Source organism: Micropterus dolomieu, linkage group LG12 (assembly GCF_021292245.1).
Source record: "Micropterus dolomieu isolate WLL.071019.BEF.003 ecotype Adirondacks linkage group LG12, ASM2129224v1, whole genome shotgun sequence".
Taxonomy (NCBI): Eukaryota; Metazoa; Chordata; class Actinopteri; order Centrarchiformes; family Centrarchidae; genus Micropterus; species Micropterus dolomieu.
In genome coordinates, this window is record NC_060161.1 from 32,281,297 (window position 1) to 32,304,988 (window position 23,692).

At 41.5% G+C, this 23,692-nt stretch overlaps 1 protein-coding gene and 2 long non-coding RNA genes across 9 annotated transcripts in view; 2 read left to right on the forward strand and 1 right to left on the reverse strand.

Annotated features, from left to right (window-relative positions):
• The first annotated feature begins 307 nt into the window (after positions 1 to 307).
• On the forward strand, positions 308 to 1,430 carry LOC123980877. Its single transcript, XR_006827582.1, has 2 exons — positions 308 to 564; positions 988 to 1,430. It is a non-coding gene; the product is annotated as an uncharacterized LOC123980877 (long non-coding RNA).
• Positions 1,431 to 6,045: 4,615 nt separating this feature from the next.
• LOC123979703 lies at positions 6,046 to 7,813 on the forward strand. Its single transcript, XR_006827297.1, has 3 exons — positions 6,046 to 6,107; positions 7,389 to 7,513; positions 7,587 to 7,813. It is a non-coding gene; the product is annotated as an uncharacterized LOC123979703 (long non-coding RNA).
• Positions 7,814 to 16,695: 8,882 nt separating this feature from the next.
• rbm46 (RNA binding motif protein 46) overlaps positions 16,696 to 23,692 on the reverse strand; it is a 35,298-nt gene continuing 28,301 nt past the window's right edge. For 4 of the 7 annotated variants that reach the window (XM_046065094.1, XM_046065093.1, XM_046065089.1 and 1 more), the window contains exons 10-12: positions 21,322 to 21,562; positions 19,462 to 19,525; positions 16,696 to 17,375 (exon numbers count right to left, since the gene is read on the reverse strand). In XM_046065094.1, coding sequence (XP_045921050.1) covers positions 21,324 to 21,562 — 239 coding nt within the window. In that variant the 3' untranslated portion in view covers positions 16,696 to 17,375; positions 19,462 to 19,525; positions 21,322 to 21,323. Of the gene's footprint in view, positions 17,376 to 18,665; positions 19,526 to 21,302; positions 21,563 to 23,692 lie in introns of those variants that run through there. The other 3 variants (XM_046065091.1, XM_046065088.1, XM_046065090.1) reach the window with 3 other exon arrangements.

Sequence of the window (23,692 nt, forward strand, 5' to 3'; positions counted from 1 at the left end):
GAACAGGGAGGAGGGAGCAGGGAGCAGGGAGCAGGGAGGAGGGAGCAGGGAGGAGGGAGCAGGGAACAGGGAGGAGGGAGGAGGGAGGAGGAAGCAGGGAACAGGGAGGAGGAAGGAGGAAGGAGGAAACAGGGAGGAGGAAGGAGGAAGCAGGGAACAGGGAGGAGGAAGCAGGGAGGAGGAAGGAGGGAGCAGGGAGGAGGGAGCAGGGAGGAGGAAGCAGGGAGGAGGAAGCAGGGAGCAGGGAGCAGGGAGGAGGAAGCAGGGAGCAGGGAGCAGGGAGGGGAGGGAGTGCTGTTGATGTACACTGTGGATCGGAACGCAGCCACTAACTCTGTAGGGACTGACGCTCCACACAGAAGCTCAGCGTGTCCTCTTATGCCGTGTTCCAGGCAACTCTGAAATTTCCGACCTCCAACTAGAAAAAGTACAATGGAACGCCACCTGAAGTCCGATTTCCTACTTGTGAACTCGGACAAAAAACACGTACCCTGACTTCACGAGTAGCAGCCGAATGACGTCACACAACAATGGCAGCTCCCATGGAAGCACACGTTGTAAATGGTAAACTATGAACTAAAAGGCAAAGTAAAGTATTAAATTAAAATAATACATACTAGCATCAACCAGTAAAACCTGTTCTGCAAGTAAATTGATTTAGAAATATTTTGTCAGTGTTATCAGGCAGCTGGTTACAGTAAATCATCTGAAAGTCCTTCTCTGCCCAAAAGTTATTCAGGAAAATGTTAAAAATGCCCAGAAAGGTGAAAACATTTGGAAATATAGCCTACAACTTTTGCTGACTTTTGAGGATTACCAACTGATGTAGCTAGAAAGATACACAGTTAACGAGTAACATATTTATCACTTGTTTTTAATGGGCCATCCTTTTAATTAACACCAAGTGCACTGCTGGGGGTTTAACTGTGCATAAACTTGCCAAAGAAACATAAGTTTGTCGCGGTCAGCCATGTTTCTTGTTTACAGCTGCGTTGGGGGGTGACGTCATCGGGCAACACAAGCACAGCCCAAAACAAGGCCCTACTGGACGTAACAATCCTGCAATACAGAGTGTGGCCACTGTGTCAAATCACCTCACAGTCCAGAGCTGATTCTGAGGGCTGGCTTCGTCCTCTGGGGAGCATAAATGGCCGAAGCAAATTTTGTGCCAGTCCATCCAATAGTTAGTGATCCCCCGTGTCTGCGTGGTTTTCCTACGGGTGCTCCAGCTTCCTCCCACCATCAAAAACACGCTAGGTTCTTCAGTCAGTGCAATGGACCGGGCACTGATAAAAATCTAGAGTTGGTCCCCGGGCGCTGCACAGCGGCTGCCCACTGCTCCCTTGAGGGATGAGTTAAAGTGCAAAGAATGAATTTCTTCTTCTTCTAAAATTCTGCGCACATAAATGAATAAATACAGAATAAATGGACAGGACAGAGGTTGAATACATGTTCCTTTAAGCTGAAGCGTCTGAGTCATCCTGATGCAGGAGTCCAGACTGCTGATGGTAAACAGCCACACAGGAGCAGAGGGGGGGAATAAACAGAGAGCACGGGTCAGTGCACTCGATTAGGGCCGGTCTTTTTAAAAGATTAATTTCACGCCTTCTCTGCATTGAGAACAGAGGGACAGGAACGTATTGAGGTCACGTCTCTGCAGAACTGATCACATGTTGTCACAAGTCAAACCGTCACCCATTAACAGACGTGAACTTCTTCTGTATTTTTTATTTGTGAAATGTTTATGTGCAGTGCGTTCGCTGCTGCTGTTAGACAGACAGTCACACAGAGAACCAGTGTGGTGTTCAGTTCTGATGACGCCGCAGTTTGAAGTTTATGATAAATGGATTTCTGAAAGAGCCTTATGAGCCTCAGGACTGCAGCTTCTGCACCGCCTACACAGAAACATCAGGGTCCTCGTGGTGTAAAAAATGAACAAACTGCTATAGAAAGATTGATGAAAATGTAAACTACATTTAAATATATATTCTGTCAGGTTAGTAACCCGAGGGGCCTCGAAGGCCTTCACACTGGGCCAACTTTGAGTGGAGACGTGCAGGTTAAGAATGTTCCTGGTATCATGTCCCACTTTGACGTGTTAGGAATTGCAGTTGAAAGGATATCAGCAAACACATAGTAAGGATTCCTTAAGTTGGTGGTATGACTGTGTCCATGTATACGTGCTGTACCATATTAGATTTGTGTTGAATAAACCAAATATGCAAGTAACCTCACCTTATTCATCAACCAACATGTTGAGATTAGCGTATTTTGACTAGAAGAATGAGAATTTTTGGTGTTAAGTGTACAGGGAAAAGGTGCCCATCCCAATTTACTTGTTTAGTTTTGCTCAATTCGTGGATTGAAACAAATACGATCTCCGTCCACACCAGCGTTTTGGCTGCGTTTTGGAGTTGATCTCCGTCTACATTAAAACAACTGAAAATGCACATCTACTGGCCGTTCAGGTGCACTGGGGATGCGTGTGCAGTGTAAACATGAAGCAGATGGTCTATTCCGTAGTTACAGAAGATTTGGCGAAGGAATAAAGAAATGCAGACAAAGAATCAGACCAGATTTATTTTTTGCATGCACCAATAACGAGCTGGGACTGTTACTGAATGTAACACGGGAGTGTGGCAGCAGAAAACAGACTGGGAGTCGTCGCAAAGTAAACGGCGACATGCACAGTACAAGTGGAGGCAGATAAGTGTTATTTGCATGGTACAGAATATTTTAAGAAAAATACCAGCTCAGAAACTCTGTCAGCAGCATCCTGTTTCTGCTTTGCATGACTTAAAACACCCAATCAGAGAGCCGAGCGTGAGCGTCTACGTCATCGTTTCTAAAATCCTCCGTTTTGGTTCGTCTTCACTAAAACGCCCTCCGGAGTTTCGAAACGCAAAACGGGGTCGGCAGCGTTTCTAAACTTCTCCATTTTAGGTCTTCGTTTTCATCGTTTTAGTCTGGACAGGAGGTGCAAACATAGCAAAAGGTCTCCGTTTTAATTCGAAAACGCAGTAGTGTGGACGAGGCCTAAGACTTGTGAATTAACTGACCAGGGGTCGTCTGGGCTTTACATTCTCTGACCCCCTTTGTGTAGACAAGCCACATGGCCAGGCTTATGGCCTGGTTTTGTCTTTAGCTTGACCTGAAGGCCCATTTTTGCCCATGGATGTGAGACCCAACATACGTATTCAGCATAGTGATGAAACATGCTCTGTAGAGCAGTTTGTTCCTTTGAGCTACTGAATAAACAAAGCAGCACAACATCTAAGAGTATGTTGATAGAAGTGGCTCATTCTAAGGTAATAAAAACATAACGGTTCATTATGTAAGGTCTTTATACATAACATAGTTTTGACGTTATATTGCATTTATGTAAATAGATCCTCCTAAATATTACTTTGTTATTCAGACACAACTTGGTGATAGTTTGGTCAGAAAGCCGTTGTTGGTGATTCTCATCGTGCCTGTGAGGCCGAACAGACATCTCGTTCCTTCAGTAATCCTGAAAGATAAGTTTGGGTCTCCTGTGTAGCATTAAAAAACACTCCTGCACCCGTGAAGGAAGGGTGATTACTTCAGTCCTGCTCTGAACAACAGAAGCATCAGTGTGCGGTGCGTGTAACTCTGAGTCTTTGTGTACAGTCTGCACCGAAGACTGACTTTTGCTCAGAGTATTACTGTAAAAGCCTTCTCTTTGAGTGTGTCAGTGAAGAGTCTCATTGCATCTGCCTGGGTGTGCGGTTCCTTTTGAGTGCATCTTTGTATCCTGCAGAGACACTGTAATAAGTAATGAGGCTTCAGAATGTATGCATCAGCGATCATTGTGGTTTAAGATTCACATGCTTTTTATTGTTGGTGACTTCACAGAATAAGATTTAACTGAATTAACTATTAATTAAACTAAATCCAATCACTGTTAACTAAATGAATTGTTGTGCAGTTTGTTTTGGGGAAGACTGTGTAAGGTTGCAAGCGTCTGAATGTGCTTTTTATTATTAAAAAGTGAGTTTTTATTATTATTATTATTTTATTTTATTTTTTTCCATTTCTACACCTTCCAGACACATCCGAAGTATAAAAGAAAAACTATCCTCAGGTGTACAAAGTACCCTTTGTGAAATACCACCAGACAACACATCCTGTAAATGCTGTGAAAAAATCATCCTGAAAATGTTTTAAAACAAGCTTTAAATGATGTGTTCCTTTTTTATTCTGAAATTAAAGCATAGTTTAAGTGAGAGTGTAGAAGTTATGTCTACTGGACTTTTATTCATTCTTTTATTCAAGAACTTCAGAAAAGCCAGAGCCAAATCTCCCTTCTACAAGTCATCTGCAGGTCAGACTTTTTTTTTTTTTTACATTTCAAATCAAAGTGATTGACACCACAAAATGAAACCAGCTGGTGGTGTTTTTCTCAAGAAAAATAAGGAACTATAGCTTTTTTTTTTTACCCTAAACAAGGACTAAAGTATTTTGCTGCAAACTTTCAAAAAGTGAAAACTCATAATAACAGCAACAGTTAACGCCCGTGGGTATTGACTGTCCTCCGCAGAGCTCGAGTCTGGCTCAGCGGCGGATAACTGCCTGAAAAACATCATGGCGGGGTGCCACAGAAGTTTCAGGTTTCCCTGGCAACACGCCTAAGGGTCCCATTTCATTCAAGATTTGTGTCAGACCCCTGACCGGCGGCCACATGCACCCTGTGGGCCCGCTGAGGACGCCCCGCTCTGCTGATGATTACTGTCAAATAAACAGCAGCCTCGGCAGGATCAGACCTGTCAATCAAATGTGTAGAGGCTGCTGATTGGTGGATGAGTGTTTTCTTAGTGTTTGTTCAGTGTAATTATCGAAACATCCTCGTTTTCAGCCACGGTGGCGGCACACCGGTCCACCACTTTAGCCCAGATGCCAAATTCAGGCAACTACAGGGTGGATCGTCATGAACCGTTCCCCTCAGGACTAACTGTGAAAACTTTGGTGGTGACTTTTTATCCAGCGCCATCGTAAGGTCAAACACTTGAATATGCTTTAACGCTTTGGCTTATGACCAAATACCTGCAGAACTAATGACATAAATATTATCATGATGACGCCAAACCAAGATGGTGAACATGGTGAATATTATACCTGCTAAATACCAGTTAGCACGCTAGCGTTAGCATTTGGCTCAAAGCACAAGTCAGTGGATACGGCCTCACAGAGCTGGTAGTCTGGTTTAATGTGTTGGACACAAAAGCCATACGTCAATAAATTTAAAACCATCATATAGCTTGAGTCATTTAAGTTGATTGGAAATAAATGTTAAATAAACCACATTGTGTTTGATATAAGCGACCCTTATTACATGTCATAATTTATTTCACTGTTAATAAAGAAGATTGATTAACGAAGCTGTATGATAAGGGAAAGATTGTCATTATAATACGGAAAAAAAGCCAGTGGTGGATGAAGTATTCAGATCCTTTACTTAAGTAATGGTACTAATACCACCCTGTAAAAATACTCACAAGTAAAAGTACTGCATTGAAAGTAAAAGTATGCAAGTAGTCAGGAAAATGTATTCAATACTCAAGTATTAAAAGTTAAATGTTCTTCATCCATTAATTTTTACATTAATGGATTTTACTGCTGTAGTTGTTGAGCTGGAGCTCTTTTTGAACTATTTTGTATCTTTTTGTATCAGACTGCAACTAAGGATTATTTTCAATATGGATAAATCTGCTGAGTATTTCCACCATTAATTGATTGATTGTAAAAATTCTAAAAACGGTGAGATATGCTGTCATGCATTACATGTTTGTAATGTGATGCAAATCCAGGTCTCATCATAATAATAAACCGTATCCAGCGCTCTAAACATGTGTTACGAAGTGCTTCAGAAGGCAGTAAAAACGAGACACAAACGTCTGTGCTGCACTCTAGAGACCCAGGATCACTGGGTGTTTTGGTGCGTGTATGTACATGTACACCAGTTCATTAGGTCCAAATTCCTTAACCCTGCAATAAATCCATCCTTCAAGACTGTGATGATGACCAGGTTGTGTTTTGGAGGATGCAGTCTGTGCTGCTGTTGACCTGGATCACCATTATACAGACAGGTATTTCTGCCATATTGTCCACCCCTGTTATATCAGTGAGCGTTGAGTACCACACGGCTTATCTCCATTTAAATGATGTGACATCTCAAAACAAATGGCCGTCCAATGGTTTAGGTGTGTCCTGTTTAAAGGGAGTGAATATACAGCAAACATATACTCTGTGCTTTTTTATTTAGACAAATTTGTTGCTTTCACTTTGGTATTAAATGTTTTTCTCTGTTGATCGGTGTTAAACTGCCACATTAAATCTACTTTGAACAAAACTGACTACCTATTTTAGACAAACATAGTGCAAACTCATTGAAATGCTAAGCTAAAAACACATTACGTTTACAGCCTTGCATTTTCTACTTCTTCATGTATTGGCACTAGACTCCGGGTCCTGTATGAGCGTAACTCGCAGTGAGGCCGGCCAGTGTAAAACCATGGATTATCAGGGCTCTTTATGGTTTGAGGCCCTTGGGGCACTTACCCCTCTTACCCTTTGAGTAATCCACCCTTGTGCATAATCATTCCTGAGAGGTAATTCCCCTGCTCTTGAAGAATACTGAAGTATGACTGAAGGAGAGGGACAGAGTGAGTAGATTTGGTCTCACGTAAAACCTAGCAGCTTTTAAACTGAATCCTGGTTTTCACTGATATTTAATTGTTTTAATGTCATTTAAATTAATACATCAGACGCAGGGGAAGTCACAAAGTGCATTTCCATCAATCTGTTTTTATTCATATCTTGAATTTGCACGTTAAATATCTGGAATTCTGGCGGAAAAAAGGTGGAGAAGTAGGTGTGGATGAAAAAAACACAACACAAACAGACTTTGCAGACAGTTTTCCATCCTTTGAGGTCTTCAAATGACGTAATCTTGTTGCGTCCTCTTCTTCTGCCATGGTTTTATGACTGGAGAATTATAACTATTATAACTGGAGAATTAGCTCCACCTGTTACCTCCCTATATGAGCACAACAGCTGCGGATGGTAAAAAGCAGTGATTTGCATTTTCTTTTGCAGATTTCCTGGAAATTCTGTTAAACTTTTCACTGAAGTTGGATGAAAACTTGATGTTACACGTCTGAATACTGCTGAAGATTTCCAGAGAGATTTTAAAGAGATCATATTATACTAATTTTCAAGTTTATAATTATATTTAGGGGTTATGTTTACATGGTTTCATTTTCAAAAAACACCATAATTTGTGCAGTACCTCTTTCACCCTGTGTATTGAACTCCCCTATTTAGCTACTGAGTGACGCATCTCACTTCTATATGATTTTTGTTGTAAGGACAACCAGCCAATCAGAAGCAGAGTATGGCCCGTCCTGACAAGCCAGTAACCACAGCTTCGGTTCAGCTTTACATGTTCCCGAATCAGCTTTGCATCATAGAACGGAGCAAGACTTTCAGAGTGGTGAGTTATTAATTTGTAACAAATGTATCTTTCATCCATAAAGGTTTAACCGAGCTCTGTCTCTACATCACAGTAACAACTTTATGTCCACTGACTACCCGGAGGGTTTGTAACATTCGTTGGTGGTGAGGGGAGGGAGGCAGCAGACGGACGTCACTGTGTGTTGCAGCTCAGAGTGTTTCTCCGCCAGAGTTTTTGAAGGCGTGCCACACTAGCCACTAGGTGAGCATTATGATGCCTGTTATGCAGATAGGTTACTGAAATAAAGGCTGGATTACAAACGAGCTGTTTTCAGGCAGTTCAGAGCAGTGTTTTCTGCGGGAGATGGGAACTCCCTTTGGGCTGGACTTCACTTTCACTTTGCAAACCTATTACAAGCATAAAAAAGATATAGAACACAATAAAGGAGAGGGGAAAGGCCAAAAAGCATAATATGGCCTCTTTAACATTACTTAACTATTAAAAAACAACTAAAACTCCTTTCCGCCTAATTTGACATAACTATATTTAATATTAAATTATTTCTAATGTAAACATCACAGAATCATGGTTAATGGATAAAAGTCAAGAAAAACAATGTTTTTATTTCACCCTTGAACACCCATGGTGTCCCTCGTCTTTTCAAAGCCCACCATAAAACAAAAGCAAAGTTCCTGTATTTGTGACTAACTACTCCGAACACTTTCTTCCTGCTTCCTGAGTTTTTGTATGAAACAACTTTTAAGTGCAGATACAGATTATTGACACTCCCTGTTTTACTCTTAGTGTTTGGTTAATTAAAGGGCGTCTCCCTGCAGTCTGATTAAAGACTCGTCTGTCCTCTTTCTACAGCTTCAGGCCTTTAAATTAAACTCTTTTCACACTAAATATTAAATGCTTGACTCTAAACGTTTGAAGCTGTTTTTAGGGGGAAAGTAAAACACTCACATGGTATAAAACTGAAATATCCAACAGCCTGGTATCGATCTAATCAGAGGGAAAAACGACCCTGATGGCTGATGTTTGACTTTTAATAAAAGCTCAATCTCAGCAGCATATCAATCTAATCTAATCTGGATTCATCACTATGGAGGAACACTACAGACACTCTAGCGACTGATAAATCTACTCTCACTCTCTTCTTTCTGCACTCAAGGTAACGATTACGATTTCATTTTCTCTTTCGACATCTGCCTCCTCAGTCTCGGAATCGCCTCGCCGAGCATCAAATTATCCTAGTTTAGGATTCTTCGATCGTCTCTCTAAAATCTTTCCCAAAAGTCACAGAGGTGGCGATCATTATCCCGGTTTATAATTCTTTCATTTTCTGTCTCCTCTGTCCTCCGTCTGTCACGTCTCTTCCATTAGTCGTCATTTTCACACCCTTAAGGCAGTCCACATCTTCGTCTGTTGTTTAGCCGTTTCATTTCAGTTCCCGAGAGGGAAAAACAATGTTCAGTTAGTATAAATCTTTTCTGCCTCTATCTGCAAACACACACTGATAAGCATCAGCGGCTTAGACAGAAGACCTCCATTGACCTCCATCCCTCTCGGCAGAGGTCAAACTTCTCATCCATCTACCTGAACAATCTGCCTCCAAAACATGAAATATTTTCCCCTCAGTTTGGTTGTTTGTGGAGTCATTTGTATTTCTGACACATTTTTTTCACAGATAATCGGCTGCAGGAATGTTTCAGATCTTGTATGAAAAGGACAAAGAGCTCTGCACATCCTGCTGCAACGTGTGTGGGGAGTTAATAACTGACCAATCAGCATCCAGAACACAAGAAGAGCTTTGATTGATCAGATTTTGTGAATTACTTTGTGAATGAAAAGCGTAACACACCTCTCACCCTCAACAGTCGCCATCTTGGCTATTTTCAACTTTGTGAAAATGTTCATTTGTTAATATTTTTTGTAAAATTGAATTGAAGTCAAGTGAGCTAACAAGCCGCTAGACATTTTGCTGGATAACAACTGCGGTCACAAGTTGGCAATATTGATCCGCCCGGGTAAAAAAGAAGCTGTTAAATGTGTAAGAGCCCCACATCCATGTTTAGTTCGAGACAACACTACACTCTCGAAATGTACGCATTACACAAGTACATAATGTACACAGTGTACTGCGTGTTAGTGTACTAATAAAGTATCCGGATTGAGACACAGCTTAAGTCAGCATGTTAGCACCATGTGTTAGCATTTATTAGCTAAGATTTCAGCTTATGCTAACATATAGGTTAGCATGCTAAGCATTCCAGCTATACTAAAGCTCCACCATGTAAGAGATTACTGACATTAACATGCTAACGCCATCACATCAAATGTAACTGACAATAATGGCGTCCATAGGTGTTCTAATATGCTCCGGCTCTGCTTCGGTTTTGTTCTGTCTATAGCCCGACGCCATTGTCCACTGGATGCGTCAGCAGCGGACTTGTGATTTATTTGTTATTTTTGTGCTTCAACTAACTTCTTCATGACTCTCTGTGACCCCGTTTCGTTCCGACGTCTGCAGGCTGCATTTCCCACAGGGAGCATTTCAGAATCAGAGCGTTTGCCTGCCTGTTGTTGCTAACATGTTTAGATTTTGTTGATTTGGTAATCAGTGTTTACTTTTTGTGCTTCTACTGATGATCAAGTACGTAGTTAAATGGTTTCTTTTTTGTTCTTCTGTTTTAACTGTGTTTTATGATCAGGAGTCTGCACAGGGTGTTTTTATTTTGAAAATTGACCAGATTCTCTATGCCATTCTGTGTCTGACTTCCTGCCCGGTTTGACGCAGCTTCTGTCTAAAATAGACTAGCAACCTATTCTCTGGGGAGCAGAGTGAAGAGTCGCATCTGGGATGCTTCTGGACTCACAAGCACTGACTAGAATGGACTGCGGGTAAGGCTGATTCAGTTTTACAGTTATCATAAACTAAAGTGGAAAATTTGATCTGTTGGTGGCGATGTGATGTGAAAAGCGGATGGATCACTGAGGTCATTAGGGTTCATCTTCTCTGGGGAATAAATGTCTTCAAAAACACCTCCGGACTTTATGAGGTCAGTGAAGTTTTGTTGTCACATCAGTCACTGCTGCTTCGCCTCCAGTTTTGTTTTTAATGCTGCAAAACTTTTCCTTGAGATGAATTATGAGCATTAGGAGGACATTACTTTGTGTTCTCCTCTGCAGACAGTCTAATCTGAACTGTGAAATGGAAAAAAGGATCTTATAATGAGCACATTTGTTTCATACGATTTCCTGAAACACAATGACAACAAAAACTAATTTATCTCATTTCAGTGAGTGAAGCGGCGCTGCTTATTGTGACCCGACAGTGAAAACTAAGATATATTGAGCGCTGAAACACTCTCATAAGTCTCCTGGGGGGTTCATACACACACACACACACACACACACACGAAGCAGATGAGACACAGCAAACACAAAGACAACACGTGTGTTCGTCCATGTGTCTTCGAGGGACATTCTGGCAGCGCCGAAGGCTAGTTTTCAGTTTCTGAAATAGCTCAGAGAGGGAAACACTCGGGAGAAGAGGCCTGGTGGGCTTCACTTCAAAGCCCTGAGTTCAATCCGTACATCAGAGCGAAGACCAAAGCCCCGTTCCCTCGGGACTGACATCTCCAGAGAACGTCCAGGATTTGTAATAATTGGAGGAGAACGTCTGCGATTCCAAACCTCCGAATTGTAATGTAAATATTCTTTTTCACAAATTGGTGAAAAGATGGAGCTCCCGTAACATTTACCAATCCCATGTGACTTGTGTGAGATCTTTTCTTCTTCACCTACTTTTTGTGAAAGCTTGCATCGACAGAGGACGGTTTTGAAAGAATTTTTTGGCGCAAACTCAAAGCTTTTGTACAATTAAAATTAGACCAGTGTCGCGATGGGGCTCATTAAATTTCTCATGTGAATGTTACCGTGCAATTAAAGTGGTTCCTGTGTAAAATAAGAGCTGTGAGAGAAAGGGCGTCAGACCCGATGTGAAACCCGCTTTTTCATCTACAGCTCAGGTCCATTTATAAGAATAAGGCAGAAAGAAATTAAAGATAAGAGCCACAAAGGAGAGGATGGATTATTTTTTAGCCTCGGGATACAAGGGTGAGGGACTGAAAAATATATTTAGATTCAGATCTGACTGTAATGAAAAGAATGATAAATGTCTTTAGGGGGAGGAGGAAAACAAATCTCAACACAGATTATTTTTGGTCTGGTGTTTAACATTTCTCTTTAAATGTATTAACAAAAAATACAAAACAGCATTGGAATAAGTTTAAAGCCCATTATGAACTCAAATTCTAACCTTATTAAGACATTAAGGTGGAATAAAGCTGAATTTGATCCTGAACAGATCAAAGTGAAGCCCTAAATGTTGCTTCTAACACACCCCTAACCCCACCAGAGGTCGAGATGCATTGTGGGTAACGTAGGCACCAGGTTTTGATAGGGAAGAAGAATCTGTTGAAGTTGTTGAGGCGTGTGATGCTAAATCAGTGGGTTTTAAATTAGATGTTGCATTCTTTTTATGATGAAACCACTCGTTGTCTTTGAAGTCTGACATTCTTAAATCTTTAAACCTTAAAAACAACATTTATTAAAGGTCAGAATTTGATTTTTTTTTTCTCAATTTTCTTCCTGAGAATTATTAATGTCACAGAATAAAGGGGCTAAAACACGCTCAAGCTGAGTCTTTTGATTTGAACACTTTTCTTTTGACCCGTTTCTGAGCCGATCTCTTCCGGCAATTGAACAATAAAAGATCAAACCGAACACGAGGCACCGCTGAGCCTCCATCTTTGATTCTGTCTGTTACTTCAAAAGCGGGCGGGCAGAGCGAGGGTGAGGGGCAGTCGGCGGCGAGGCGTCCAGGGAGACGCCTGACTGGAGGATGAACTTTCAGAGCTGCGAGAAGCAAGAAACGCAGCGGTACACGAACAAAGACTAAACCAGAGCAGGAGATTAAGCTTTGGGGAGGAGGGTTTATAAGGAATCATGTTTTTGTTTATGTGCTGGTGGAGATAATAAAGAGGAGAAGAAGAAGAATCTGGTGCTGACAGAGAGAATTACATGGAGCATAAACCAACGGTGTCCATGTATTTGTTCCCTCCTGCTGATAATCACACACACCTCCTTAATTAGAGCCACACACACCACACAACATAAATATTAGGCTTCTCCTCGTCTTCGTTTTCCCTCCCGCTGCGTTAATAATCCCATCTGTTTAACTTCTGCACCTCCCCCTCATCTTCTTCCATCTCCTCCCTTTGGCTCAAATTCTCTCCTCCTCTTCATAAACTTTCATCTTCGTACGTTTTCGTTCTCCTCCCTTTCTCTCTAATTGCCCTCCTGTCCTGTTCTTCTGTTTTCTCTCCCCCTCTCTACCCTTTATACTCCTCATGCCTCGTCGACTTCCTCCTCCACTTGCTCCTCTTGTCCTTTTTTCTTGTTCTCTAGTTTCTTTGCCCCTCAGCAAGACAAAGGGGAGACAGAAGAATTGGGAGAAGAAGGAAAACAAAGAACAAAGAGGAAGAGAAGAAAAAGGAGAGGGAGAAGAAGGAAAGCAAAGAGGAGAAGAGGAAACCCAACATGTAGAGAGTAAAAGTAGGGAAGAAGAATTTGAATGAAAATATGTAGGAGAGGAAGAAAAGTTGAACGGGGAGGAGAATGGAGGGACATGAAGAGGAAAGGATTTGGAGGATGAGGAGGTAGCAAAAGAAAACGAAAGGGAGAAATAATATAATAATAAAAGATGGAGGAGGAGCAGTGAAGGGAAAACAAGGAGAATAAACATGGAGGAAGAGGAGAAAGGAGAGGAAGGCTGTTCTACATGGCTGATCTCCACATTAAAGCAGCTTTCTGACCTCCGCAGATCCGTGTAGCCCAAACTTTGTTCCTGCTGCAGGAAGTAAAATTTCACATGCATTAAAAACCCAAAAACTGAAGCTGAGTCAGCATCTTTCTTAATGAACATAGCTAATGAGACTCTGGAAGCACGAATGAACAAATAAAAAAAGAACAACAAAGAAAAAAGGGGTCTAATTGTGTTTTGCGAAGCAGAAAGAACCACGGCGTTTATTTCAGAAAACTGCAGCTTCAAGTGAAAAACACTCAAGTGGTATCACAATTCATTCACTATCATATAAGCTTTAGGACATTTTTAATGAGCAATACTGTGTTTTACTATATTATTGTTTACAGCAGATTCCACTTATGGATGAACGGCATCAAAAAACACAAACGTCCTTGAATCTGCTTACATTAATCGACACGTCCTCGTACATAAATAACAAAACAGGTCGATTGTCAAGGTTCCTTAAACGGCATTTACTTTATGTCCGATGGAAAGTGCAACCACCTGTACGAACGTTGACAAGTACAGTCCATTAACAGACGTATCGCACCTTCAGTACGTTACGCATGTCACATGACGTTTAACACGTTGTGAAACTATTGTAGTTTGGTTAGGTTAAGGAAAATATTGTGGTTTGGGTTAAAATAAGTACATCATGCAAGTCACATGACTCGGGATGGGTATCGTTAAGATTTTAATGTAGTATTTCTGCTCTTACCAATACTGCTTATCGATACGCTACTTTAACAGTATTCTTATCAGTTCTGTTTATTTAAGAGAAAACAAAACGGAAACAAATTAAGAAAGAGAAGGATCTCTTCTGGATTGAGTAAAGCAAAAATACATCATGGACGATTGAGTCTTATTACAAATTAAACCCGGTTGGTGAGATAAGATAATGTTTATATAGTAATGTTTTCTTAATTTCTCTACCTACTGATGACGACGGAGCTTGTTAATACTTAGGTCTTTCTTTATTTACCCCCGAGCCCGTTTAATACCATTTACCATACATGTCGGTTTATGTCGCCATCTTGTGGCTGATTCGTAACAACTACACTCAGAAAAGAAAAAGATTGTGTTCCTCTCACTGAGAGTTAAATATGATGTTATACTGTAGAGAATAATGCAGCTGAATGACGTCGCATCTGACAAACTGTACCGCACTCGACCTTAAACAGCGGTCACGTACTGTCATCAACAGCATAAGCCAATGATTAATAAACTATCTAAAACAACACGTTACTCGCTAAGATAACAAGATTGTAAAAATGAGAATTATAAATGTCTTTTCTTTGTTTTGATATCGGTATTATATATCTGCCATTAGCCGGCCTGCTCTCTAAATATCGGCTTCAGCCAGTGAAAAACCAATATCGGTCGACCATTAGCCTTAACTCTCAAACAGCCCTTTGAAGGCCAAAATGTCCTCACTACCAAGGTCTAAAACTCAAACTGGTCCTCACAAAGACAGATGCGCGCACACACACAGACACACGCATGGTCTCAGCAGTTTTCACACAGCTAAAGAGTTTTCTTCCATCAGCGAGTTAAAAGAAAAGAAAGAGCACTTTGATGTCCTTTAACCATCACACAGCAAAAACGGTAACAAGGAGCTCAAAACACCTGAACTCTCTTTTCCACACACACACACACACACACACACCAGCTTCAACAACAGACCTGATTACAACAAAGGTGTTGAGCTCTGAATGCTGACAGGAGAATAGCTGAGCAGAGAAGAAGAGGAGAGGTGGTGAACAGGGATTATAAAACTGAGTCAGAGAAATGAGAAGACTGGAGCTAAAAAAAGAGAGAGGAAAAGAGGGATGAAAGGGAACAAGAAAGAAAATGAACCAGCAATAACACAAAATAGTAAGTTTCTATCCACCTCACCACATTTTGGAATATGCAGAAAAACACTAAAAGGATTGTGTATAGTGTGTGTACAAATTTTAGAGCTTCAGAAATAAAAGACGCAGTCACAATTGTGAATGGTGGAATTAAACAGAGTTCACACAAAGCCCTGATCACTCAACATCCAGTGCTCCCTAATGATCTTGATGCTGTAAGAGAGCAAATCCCTGCAGCAGGTTCAACATCTGGTGGAAAGCCTGAAACCAGAAGAGTGGCGACTGTTAGAGCAGCAGATTAATGCACATTTTTGAAGGAGGGTGCAATCATCAGGTGTCCACATACCTTTGTTGAGGTGTCTTCTTTCCCTTGGAGAGATAAAATGAGTGAGAAGCTGCACATCCTGCTCGAACTGATATAGCAGCCACTTCAATCAGACAGGAAGAGATTAGTCTGCACACACACACACACACACACCAGAGCCACTTACAGAGTTATTAACTACACACACTCCCACATTTCATCTCACGATCACACACTCCACCAATTGTGGTCTCTCTCTCTAAACACACACAAACACACCTCAATACTTCTGCATTGAAGCAGCAGCTCCGGATGTAATCTCATGATGGGTGTAAGCTCTTTATTTGACCTGCCACTCTCTTTCTCACACACACACATAGCCTGAACGTAACAATACAAACTCTTTAAACACTTAAAGTGGTCATATTATGCTCATTTTCAGGTTCATCATTTTATTTATTTTTTGATACTGGCATCGGCTGATATTCTTAATCGCCACCAATGTGTGTTACAATTATGGCTAAGCCCCAGCCACCCAGACAAACAATCTCTTTTTAGCTGCTTGTACTTATGATCGTTTTCTTTTGATCATAACCCAAAGTCAGAACTATAGGTGAGGGACGGAACGTAGATTGACCGATAAACAGAGAACTCTGGCTTCAGGTATGGCCGAAAAACCAAGAGCTTCAGCTTCAGCTGCACCAATCCACCTGACAATCTTCAGTTTCTTCTTAACCTCACTCATGAACAGTTCTGTGGGACACTTGAACTCCTCCACTTGGGGCAAAAAGTTATATCCAACCTGAAGTACCATGAGTACTTTTGCATCAGACTTATAGATGTTGACTTCCATCCTTAGTACTTTATACAGCGCTGAAGTTAGCGGATGTACTTCTTGAGCTCAGCTGTGATATTTTCTCCACAAAAACATAACTAACAAGGCACAACTATGCGGAAGCCAACGCCCACTGAGAACATACTTAACTTGCTGCGTAGTATTACCAATTCAAACCAACTCGCAAGGACTCATACTAAAAATGGCAGTACCCCATACTCATTGGGTCATTTATTTTGACAAACAACAAATTAGCTGTACATCTGTCAATACTGGTTCTATTCTGAATATCCTTAAATACAAAAATGAAAATCAGTTTCTAAATCACAAAAACAAAATTCAATCACAAGGCAGAGATGTCGTTTTGAGATCAAACTCAATTCTTTTTTATTTAAAGTGGTGGGACATAATAAAAATTTATAAACAAACTTTCACGCTAACTTTGAAATAAATAGGGTCACATTTATTAAAACTAAGTCATTTAGCTTTCTTTTACTGCTGCTTTCCTGATTTGTGGCTTTGATTTGGTTTATTCCTCTGGACTGTTAAATAAATAGGTCTTCTTTTAGATTGTATTATTATTTCTTTGGCATAAATTTTCATCAGTAAAACAATTACAGTCTGAAATTAAAAACAGACTAAAAGAAACTTGAGATGGTTCACTGAATCATAAGAAATCAAGCACAAATATTACAAACTGGAAGTAATTCGACAAATCTACCCTTTTCCTGAAATAACACCATAAACTCTCATATCAACAAAATGAAGTCGAGAAACATGTACTGAGTCGTTACCTAAGTAACTTTATATACAGATTTTCTGTTAATCAGCCTGTAAACAAACAAAATGCCAAAAACTTAAAGACTACAACAGCAGACCTAAACACAAACTGGACTAAAGGATCATAAAACATTCTCAGTAAATGTGAGGTAAAGATTTACACATTAAGATAAAAACACATTTTAAAGGCGTTGAAAAGTCCAAAGTGCCCAAACTGACACAAATACCTGAACAAGAAGATTCATCAGTTGCTCAGTCTGAAAAAATCCATAAGCACAAACAAGACATGAACATAAAGAAAGTTATTTACCTCTGTGTACCTTGTTAGATCAGAGACAAGATAACAGATCAATCCAACTACTTTAACCCTACAGAGTTGGAGTGAAGACAACTGTGAAAACAGTCATGTCCTCCAAACACCTCGTCTCTTTGTGTGCTTTCAATTAATCACTGAGTGCGAATACGTTTGTTGTTTAACTTCGAAAATAACGTCATTTACAAGAGTGACTCCGGCCTGCTTCTAACTTTAAAGAAGTAGAGAAAGAAATACACACACCTCTCGCTTCCATCCTCCTCTCTTGCACTCAGACACCAAAAGATAACTCTAAAGCTTTTTTTCTATTACTTGGATTTTTCATATTTTACCCAATTGACCGTGCAACTTGAAATATTTGTTAATAATTGTAAAAAAAATTCCTGTCAATTTTGTTTTCCAAAACAAATGTTTAAATGTTATTTTACTTTCTCTACATACTTTGCATATAAAATACCCACCATGCCAATCATTTTTAATTGTAGAATTTAAAGTGGCTTCCATGAGATAAATCTCCATATATTTTCTGTAACGCTTGGTTTAACCATTAATTTCCTAATAATTTCGGACTCTTTTTCTTCACAGGACCAAAATGTGAAAGCACGATGAGGAGACCATGAAATTGGAAACATGAGAAATCATGTCTAATGGTTCCCTCTGCCCTTTTAATTATTTTCCTTTGAACTCTTTTCCCAGTGAGTAGGATTAAAATGCAAACAAGAAAGAGGTATGTAAGTTTAATTTTAAGCAAAAATATCTTAAATCTGCCCTCAGAAGCCTAATCTGATTCATCCTCATATTTCTTCCTTTTTCAGCTTTAGAAATCTACAAAAACACAGTTGCAAAGTGGGTCAGGCAAACTGGTAAACGTGGAGAAAAAAAAAAAACTTCCGATGACCAGAAGCTCAAAACTCTCAGCTTTCTTATGATGTCAAGCCAATTAGGCGACATAAAAAAAATTGTTCCCCTTTCTCCTCCTCAGATGACCGTTAACTCTCGACACTCGGAAAATAACTTGTTCGTAAACTGCTTTAAATCTACCTTTAAGGTCCCTCTTCCTCCCCTTGGACAACAAAAACATGAAAGGGCTCAGCAGCTACAAAGATTCCTCTGGAAGAAGAAGAAAGCTAAGGCACCCGTCCTCCTCCCTCATCTCTCTCTGTTTTTGGCGCTCCTGCAGAGATGAGCGGTGTAATGGGAGGATGAAAGGAAAATAAAAACCAAGACTCTAAAGTAGTGGAAAAGGCTGTTTTTTAATCTCTCTGTCCTTTTACATTTTCTATTCTTTCTCTGTAATTTATTCTAATGGAACTCCTTACACTTACCAGACTGAGCCTGACATAGGCCGAACCACTTAACATTTTACCCCAAAGACGAGGGCATTATCGTGTCTGGTGAAACTATTTCTGTCACTGAGGAGACGATCACTTCAGAAGGCTGAGTTATTAGGGAGGGAAGGATTGCCTGTTTCATTTCATGTCTGAAACTTAAATTTTGTCCTTATATGGATGTAGATTTGCTAGAAAAAAATATCTTTATATCCTAAAAACTGAAACCAAATGGAAAACAATTACACCGGCTCTCACCTGATTGATGGCAGGATTGTGTTAACGTCAATACATATGTGTGGATGTGATATCTGTGTCTCCGGTAGTAGGAAAAAGCGATAGAAGAGGACATTTAACAGAGGCTGAGAAATTACTTTTTATCCGTTTTGATTTGTCCTTTTGAAAAAATCTAAACAGTGTCTCTGTTTGTTCTCTTTTAGTTTAGTTTTCTAAATCAGAGGCGATAGAGAGAAGCGGCTGAGCAGAAACTAAACATTGTCCGTCTCTCCCCCCGTCATCTCTGACTGAGATACAATTTAAAATAGAGGGAGGAATGAAACAAACAGATGGAAGACGTGACCAGTTCTGTTAGTCCGTCTCACCGAAACCTCTGAAGGCTCTGAAAGTCAGCCAGCGGCAGCACATTACAAAAACACTGTTGGGAAATATCTGGTGGTGTAATCATAATAAAGACTGTCCTGCCTTTTCTCCTCCTTGTCCTCAGATCGTCCCGCTCACAGCTGAATCTCAGATGAGAAAAGGTCTCCTGCAACAACATGTCACATGTTTACTCCTAATGTGAAAATGAGAACAGATGATGTGTGTTTCTGTGTGTAAATGGAAGGACTTTTACTGCGGCCCCAAAAGTTATAAAACATCTTTGATATATCCAAGCATAAATAACAGAAATGTGAGAAGACGAAGTGATGAAGATACTGAAGACAGATAAAGACTTGTGTTTAAATTGAAGGCTCGTTATGGTGACAGCAGCCGCAAGCACCTTATGAACTTCAGGTTTAGCCACACGTAGCCACCTACCCTGCAAAGTACAGGTTTGTTTTAGACAGTGAGCAGTTAGGGCCCGTGTCCACCAAAGCGTTTTTTACCAGCTGAAAACGCCACCTGCTGTTCTTAAAACGCCTAGCTGGGAGCGCTAGGGTGCGTTTTGGAGGCGCAGTGTTTTTTTTTTTGAGACGCTGTGGTGGCTGTGATACATAATTTCCGTGGAGACGATGTGTTGCAAGTAGGGTAGCCTACTTAATTTTAGTTAATGTAAACGTAGGCCTACTTGCTCTGGCCTTTGCTCTGCAAGAAGAGAAGGCTGAAACATGAGAGCACAGACTGTCCGTACGTGGGTTCACGCTCAGCGCCTCGTCACGCTCCTGCTGTTTTTACCAGCTAGTAAAATCGCGGCGTTCCCATTGGAATGAATTGAAAAAAGATGCTGGCGTCAAAAAAATAAACGCTTTGGTGGACACGGCCCCTTATCATATTGCATCCTCAACTCAGAGGCTGTAAATATCTGTGCCCTCGTTCTCCTTGCTGTACTGTTGTTGTGTTTACAATGGAAACAACAGAGACGGTGACTGCAGCCACTAAGTAGCCGTGTTTTCATCTAATTGTCAAGCGAATTTAAAGCAAAGATAAGTTTCCATCAACTGGTTTAGAGCGCACTCTAGGCAAGACTACATTACGCAGCTACAGCATAGGGTACACAGCTATGGAACAGGATACGCAGTAGGGTATGTACATATGTACATATGTATATACAGAAGAGGGTACGCAGTAGGGTACGCAGCTACAGAAGAGGGTACGCAGTAGGGTACGCGGCTACAGAAGAGGGTACGCAGTAGGGTACGCGGCTACAGAAGAGGGTACGCAGTAGGGTACGTGGCTACAGAAGAGGGCACGCAGCTACAGAACAGGGTACGCGGCTACAGAAGAGGGTACGCAGTAGGGTACGCGGCTACAGAAGAGGGTACGCAGTAGGGTACGTGGCTACAGAAGAGGGTACGCGGCTACAGAAGAGGGTACGCAGTAGGGTACGCGGCTACAGAAGAGGGTACGCAGTAGGGTACGCGGCTACAGAAGAGGGTACGCAGTAGGGTACGTGGCTACAGAAGAGGGTACGCAGCTACAGAACAGGGTACGCAGCTACAGAACAGGGTACGCAGTAGGGTATGTGGCTACAGAACAGGGTACGCTGTAGGGTATGTGGCTACAGAACAGGGTACGCAGCTACAGAACAGGGTACGCAGCTACAGAACAGGGTACGCAGCTACAGAACAGGGTACGCAGCTACAGAACAGGGTACGCTGTAGGGTATGTGGCTACAGAACAGGGTACGCTGTAGGGTATGTGGCTACAGAACAGGGTACGCAGCTAGAAAGGGTACGCGGCTACAGAACAGGGTACGCAGTAGGGTACGCGGCTACAGAACAGGGTACGCAGTAGGGTACGCGGCTACAGAACAGGGTACGCAGTAGGGTATGTGGCTATTATCTGTATAAACTATATATAAAGCTATATAAACTATCACTAACCGTAATGACTGTGTCTCACCGTCAGTAGAAAGGCGACTGGGAGCTGATGTAGAGCCTCTGTGTTTGGGAGGCAGGGGAGCTGAGTGTCGACAGAGATGAGAGGGGGAAGGGGGAGGGCGGGGGAGGAGGAGGGAGGCAAGAGGGGAAGGCTCTGCTGCCGCAGGTCAGCACCCCGGGGCTGGTGGCGGAGGGGGGGACGGCGAGCGGAGGAGAAGGGCTGCTGGGAGAATCGCAGGAAGCTCCGCTCAGGATGGACGAGTCTGGAGGAGAGGAAACAGAGAGGAGAGGGGGTGAGAGCTGGAGGGAGGGATAGGGATAAAGGGAAGAGAAAGAGAGGGAGATAAGGAGAGTCCAGGGAAACAAGAGCAGATATGATGAGAGGAAAGAAAGAAAGGAGACTCAAGATAAAGAGACAGGAAGAAAAATAAGCAGAGAAAAAAGAATCTGAGTCCCTCCAGGAATTTTAGACCGTCAAGGTAGAATAAATATTTAGCTTTAATCTCCACAAATACACTTCCTTGTACCCTACGGTGGGTAAGACTGTGATTCCCCTCAACCTTCTCAGGCAGAGCTTGACCTCTGATTTACAGCTTACAAAACTGAACCACTTCCAAAAACACAGCCTACCTCGAAATAATCATTTGGTTCATGGAGCACGTTGGCAGCGCTACACGGGAAGGCAGCAAAGGTCACATTAAAGACCCAATTATGGGATAAAATCGCTTCCTGGCTAACAGATAGTAAAAAGGTAATTCCTGAGATCTGAGGAGATTTATCCCTCAAATCATAATTATACATATTTAAAAACACATTTGAATGCAAACAGCACTGTCATTTACCGTCTTGTCTTTGACTGAGGTTCAATTCTGCCGTCTTTTTAAGAAGAATATAATTTAACCCAGTGAGTTTTCTGTCAGTTGCACCACTACTAAAAGCCCTCTTTACTTTTCAAGACATGACACCCCTGAGAATATAATGCCCCTGGTTAACATCATTTAAAAAGTTTGTCATTATGCTTGCTATGAACTTTAACTGTTTAACAGGCCTTCATCTATAGGAATAATCACAATTTAAATGGAAATTGCAGTATTGGCCAGTGTAAAATCACAATTATTTTCCTCAGATTATTAAGCCTTTCTGCAAATTCACTGACTTTGGATGGCAATTATCACAAAAACAATCCAAACAAGGCTTCCTGCAGGGACATGGCGAGGAGAGATGAAAAAGGCCTTAGAGGAAGGCAGAGGGGAGGGAAAGAAGATACGGAGGAGAAAGGGAAGACACTTTGCATCTTGTGGGTTGAGCTCTATCAGATATTCAGCTCCCCCTGGAGCTGTGAGCACAATACAAAATAGATGCAGTGTAAGAGAGTTTCATTAAAAGCGTCCACCACAGGGCTGACTTCCAGTATCCAAGGCACTCACAACCTCCCTCTTCCAGTTTTCAAAGCAACATCTCATGTTAAAAAAAACATTTTTAATTGCACTAGGGTCGGCTGGTGGTCGGAGCGTCAGAACGCAGAGACAGCAGGGAGCAAAAACCTGCTTTGTGCGAGTCAATTAGGAAAAACATTTTTACTGTGAATTTCATTTCAGCATCTTTGTGGTCTAAAATGCCCAATCTTCTCGCTCCTTCTCTGTGTGGCTCGTATGTCCTTGTCATACTGACGTGTAGACTTCTTTGAGTCCCACATTTTACTGCATGGTTGAACTGATGCTGCACTCAAGCCCCATCTGAAAGAGACACATTTAGTCTTCTGATCTATTTTCAGAGGGTTGGTCTTCAGGACAGAGAGCTGTGTGTTCCAAGAAAGGCATGATGGGGGATTGCTCGGATATCTCTGTATCCAGCAAAGCGAGTCAGTGCATGACCTGAGAATGGTGCTATGGGGCCTCTGTTACTCTGTCTGTCCCAAACAGACATTTCAAACTCAAACTGGAATTTCAAAACTCAGTCACCACTGCACAAAAGACTGGATCAACACTGCGGTAAGGATAAAATACTGCATTAAACAGTGCAGTTCAGAAGTTATAAAGCCACCACCGGGCCAATGACAGCAATGTTTTGTCTGAGCTGTATGGAGAATCTTTGCCCTAAAGTGAAAATGAAAGAGCAGCTCCTCCCTCATTCCCACCACTGAGGTGCCCTCCTGCTGTGCCAAGGCCCCGATGCCCACCTGCTCCAGGTGTCCTGATACTTGGTGAAATAAAGTTAAATAAAGAAAACAAAAATATACACATCTGTAACAAATTTGACAGACCTAAGAGTACGTCCACACCAAGCTACCTGAATCTAAAAATTGCAGTTTGTGTTAAAAACAATACGTGTCCAGAACATTAAGGGTATGTGGCTACAGAACAGGGTACGCTGTAGGGTATGTGGCTACAGAA